The 5162-nt window shown below is 34.8% G+C and overlaps 1 protein-coding gene across 1 annotated transcript in view; it reads right to left on the bottom strand.

Moving 5' to 3' along the window:
• Positions 1-1011: 1011 nt before the first annotated feature.
• Positions 1012-5162, bottom strand: part of sdc3 (syndecan 3) — an 88644-nt gene continuing 84493 nt past the window's right edge. The window contains exon 5 of the mRNA XM_073931932.1: positions 1012-4992. Within this exon, the coding sequence (XP_073788033.1) occupies positions 4826-4992 (167 nt within the window). The 3' untranslated portion in view covers positions 1012-4825. The remainder of the gene's footprint in view (positions 4993-5162) is intronic.

Below are 5162 nucleotides of genomic sequence, written 5' to 3'. Positions count from 1 at the left end.
CAGATATTATTTTATAGTGCACCCCTGTATGATCGCAGTGCGTCTTGAATGTGCTCACACCCCTTCTGATATGCTTGAGTGTCGATGTTTCCACACACACACACACACAAAATAAAAATCCTCATGTATTGTAAATGCACGATCTGTGATATAACAGGAAGCGTTATTGGATGTCAGGTTTTCAGTGTTATGGCAGCTTTACCCTCAGCGATTGTGTTTATAAATGCATCTGGGTTGAATTCTCCATTACTGTGGATATAAAAAAAGGAATTTTTGGGAGAGGGTGTGTGCTGATACTGCGCACTATTATCCCGGATATTCACTATAGTACAGATATTTATTAAAATGATATGTGTTCAAGACGAGTAATGTCATTTTACAGCTGCGATAAACACTGACGTCACACCACACGACATGTCACATACATTCGGAGCATGTCAACCACAGAGTCTGTTGTTGATCGCTTGTTATTGCTAATTCATGCATTTCTAGACTGTTTGTTTTGTTTTATATGAATCTATTGTATCCTGGCGTAACAATGATAACCGAGGAAATAAAATGATAACTCCTTTTCGTTCTTATTTAAAGGCTTTCAGCTTGGATATCTTTATGTTAGATGTGTTATTTTCCCTCTCGGAGCATTAAAGTGATCGTTCACCCCAGAATGACATTTTTAAGTCATCATTTATTCATCAGAGCCTTGTTTTAATGCCTTTCTTTCCTTTTTGGGAGCTGAAGAGATTTTTTAATGCTCATTCATGTAATAGCATCTTACAGGGACAGTTGACCCAAAAATGAATATACTGTTGTTGTTTTTTTCTTAACATTCACTTGTTACAAACCTGTTCGAGTTTCTTTCCTTTGTTGAACACAATAAAAAAAATATTTTAAAGAAAGCTGGAAACTGGAGATCATTAACTTCCATAGTATTTGTTTTTCTACTGTGGATGTCGATGATGGTTTTTGGCTTTCTTCAAAATATCCGTTCAACAAACTCAAATTGTGAATAAATTTTTATTTTTGGGTGAACTATCCCTTTAAGGTTTGCTTAAACCAATGAAAATGTATCCTAGGAATGGCCAATGGGACATGTTGTATATTCTAAGTGTTTTGGAGGTCTTTGGTTTGGTGAAAAATAAACATAATCTTGACTTTCCCATTATTCTCTGTACATTCATAAAACTCTAATAGTTTAATCTGACACACTTAGAGAAAGCACACAAGTTATGAGAAACCAAAAAAAAAATAGCAAGACAAAATGCAATCAGTTAACTAAGTTTAACTTAAGTTAAATCAGTTAACTTTATCTATCTTAAAACTTAACTTACATCTGTCTGCTTTTTCTTGTAAAAGTCAACTATGAAGCTGATCCTGCAGAAATCCTGCAGAGACCAACAATTAAGGTTGAATTTTTTTAAAACAGGAAAAAAAATCATTGGATTTAATTAATGTTTTTAAGTTAAGTGGTTGCAAATAATTGATATGGGATAACTTTATACAAACAAATTAAGTTGAGTATTACTCATTTTAATTTGCTTGTTTGTTTAAATTCAGCCCATATCAATTGTTTGCAACCACTTACCTAAAAAAATAAAATAATTGTAAATTCAATGAATCGTTTATTTTTCTGTACAATACCTTAAGTCACAGGTGTCAAAGCCAGTTCGTGGAGAGCCGCAGCTCTGCACAGTTTAGTTCCCACCTTAATCAAACACACCGGATCAAATTAATTAAGTCCTGCTTGTTTGAAAGTAAGTTAATTAAAACTTAAGTTAATTTCTCACCAGACACTGTATATGTTAAAAGCACTTTACATATACAACAAGTGTTGCTTGATTCTTTTGCATACATTTTCAGAAAAGCTTAGCTCTAAAAATTCTGGGTTGTTGTAACTCAAATTTGCTCAAATATGAACAAACCCAACTGATGCGTTAAAATCCAATCAATTAACTTTTTCCTCCTTTTTTATTATATCTGTCTGGATTTTCTTGTCAAAGTCAACTATGACACTAAAGGGTTTTATGAATGCAATCCTGCAGTGACCAACAATTAAGGTTGAATTTATTTAAAAATGTAAAAAAAAAATTCATTGGATTTACTTTTTTTTTTTTTAAAGGTAAGTAGTTGCAAACAATTAATATGGGCTTAAATAAAACAAACACATTTGGTGAAACATTACTTCATTTAATTTGTTCAGCCCATATTAATTGTTTGCTTACCTTGAAAAGTTTAGTAAATCCAATTAATATTTTTTTCAGTGTAATACTTCAAGTTAACTTCTCACCAGTAAATCTCAGTAAATTTTTAAAGCACTTTAAATATACAACAAGTGTTGCTTGATTCTTGTTTTTAGAAAAGCTTACCCTGGGTTGCTGTATCAAAAAATTGACTCAAAAACATTACTTATGCTAATGAAAATTAGTTTAACAACACAATTCTTAAGGATTTTTTGCGACAACTTAATTTTATGATTGATCCACTTAAACTTGTATAAATGATTAAGTTAATTTAATCAATGCATGTTGGGACAACATGAAAGAACTGTATGGAACAGAAAATGCACTGTAAAAAAATGTTGGATTCCAGAAAATGTCTTCATGTTGTACCAACATAAATCGATTAAGTTAACTTAGTTATTTAATGTTCAATCCACTAAAATAAAATAAAAATGGGTAACACTTTACAATAAGGTTTATTAGTTAATGCATTTACTAACATGAACTAATCATGAACAACACATGTACAGCATTTATTAATCATAATTGAACATTTACTAATGCATTATTAACATCCAAGTCTATGCTTGTTCACATTAGTAAATGCACCATGAGTTAACATGAACTAACAATGAACTACTGTATTTTCATAAACTAACGTTAACTAACATGAACAAATACCGTAGATGTATTGTTCATTGTTTGTTCATGTAAGTAAATGCATTAATTAACATTAACTAATGAACCTTATTGTAAAGTGTGACCCAAAAAATGATTAAGTCTCCAAAATAACCTTAAGAATTGTGTTTTTTCAACTTATTTTAAATAAGATTGAAAAAGCAGCAAAAGCGTGTTGGGTTAAAAAGTGTCATTCAAATTAAATTATAAAATTAACCCAATGTTGAATTTGTTGATATTTGACCCAACATTGGGTTAAGACCACTCAGCATTTTTAGAATGTAATACGTAACACAACTATACATGAATAAATGTGAGCAGGACGTAATTAACAACACTCAAAAAAAATTACGTTTGCTGCTTGTTTAAACTACTTATTTAAAATGAGCTGAAACATCACTGTCCTTAAGCTTTTTTTAAAGACAACTAAATTATTTTGTTCAATCAACTTCAATTTGTAAAAATTATCGAGTTCACTTGATTTGTGTTGGGACAACAAAAAGCAACTGTGTGGAAGCCAGCAGTTTTTACAGTGAATTTCTTTTCTGCGCACCCCAAAAAGAAAGACATTAAAGCACCACCAAGTCGAGTTAATGCTGACAGAACGCTCATTTATATGTCACCCACAGCACTAATAACCCAACACCCCCAGAAAACACGCAAGTTCCTCATCAACACTTTCCTACGGCATCCACCTCGAGCATGACCGTCCATCAGGGCAGTTTGTGTGGCGTGTATGCGAAATTTCCAAACTAAATGTCTGTTAAAAACCAACCTTGTGCTTCAAAACAAAAACTACTAAAGCACCGAGCAAAGGTGTCAGTATTACTCCTGGGGTTAAAATATAAAATCATCCATGTGAGTTTTTTAATAGCACGTGTTTAATTTGAACTACGATATCATGATTTAAAAGCATGACCAAAACAAAAGTTGAGTTGATATTTACACCGATAAAACCTTACCGCACAGCTAAATAGATAATAATATCCTTCACTACGAATATTATGATCGCCGCTTTCCTTCCGTTCAGAGCTGCTGATATATTATTGATTATTACTAATGATTACTAAAGTCTTTATACAGAGCAGAGGAGAGGCTAGTCCTCTGATTCTATGCATGCGCTCCCTCACAGCGGACGCTCAGTGTTTTTAATGTGCTGTGTGTGTGTGTTTGTACGTGTTTCGGGCTCCCTGTTCGGACAGTAATGTCATGCTTTCGTCAGCAGAGGGAGTCGGGTTGTGTATATGTGTGTGTGTGTGTGTGTGTGTGTGTCTAGGCTGGGGTGGTATGATTGCAAACACACACACACACACATACTCACTCTGCATTGCTAGCACCAGGGAAATGGAAGGCACCACACAACGTGACCTTGGTGACAGAAGAGCATTTCGAGTATAGACTTCAGATTTCTCCTCTACTTCTGCCATGCAACTCTTCTTTCTGACTTGCACAATCCCTCCATGACCCCAAATGTCTTTTTTTTTCTTTTTTCATGCTTCCATCTATCTCCCAGGTTCAATTTGAGAGTAATATTGTGCACATCTGTCTTTACAAAACCCCCAAAGAAACAAACAAACGAAAAAAATCAGGTCAACGATTCTAAACATATCAATAATAACATGTCTTAAAAAAGTTTCTTCTCTGTGTATGTGTACACTCAAGCCCCGCCCTCATGTTTGCCACGCCCCCATTTGGCCCCACCCCCAACCTCAAGCCCCACCCACAAACAATTCTAATGTTTCTACATTAATCTTTTTCTCCTTTTTTTGTTTTTTGGAAAAGAAAGTTCAGAGTCTGTGGAATGAGAGGCACTCTCATGGGGGAAACGAGGGAAGGATCAAAGGAAAAAGGGGTGAGATTTAAGAAAAAAAAAAAGGGTCAGAGAGACGGGACGAGGTCGGAGAGATGCAGGACGATGAATATGTGGAGTTTTAGGCGTAGAATTCCTCCTGCTTGTCTGGTTTCTGGTAGGTGACGGTGGCTTGTTTGGGCTCCTCCAATGTGTAGCTGCCTTCGTCTTTCTTTTTCATCCGGTAGACGAGTAACATTACCAGGAACGCGGCGAAGAGAGCGCCGACTACACCTCCGACGATCACCGCTGGAGGAACAACAACAGATATTGATTATTTATGAGCACTTCAGAAATGATGTGCTTTCCCAGCATCCATAAATCTGCAAGTGCCATCGCTGGATCAATGACAAAGAAGTTTAAGAGATACTAAATGATATTTTAATCAAGCTCACAGAAATGTATTTCACTTGGTGTTC

Source organism: Danio rerio, chromosome 19 (assembly GCF_049306965.1).
Source record: "Danio rerio strain Tuebingen ecotype United States chromosome 19, GRCz12tu, whole genome shotgun sequence".
In the NCBI taxonomy this organism is placed as follows: Eukaryota; Metazoa; Chordata; class Actinopteri; order Cypriniformes; family Danionidae; genus Danio; species Danio rerio.
This window is presented reverse-complemented; position numbering and strand designations above follow the sequence as displayed.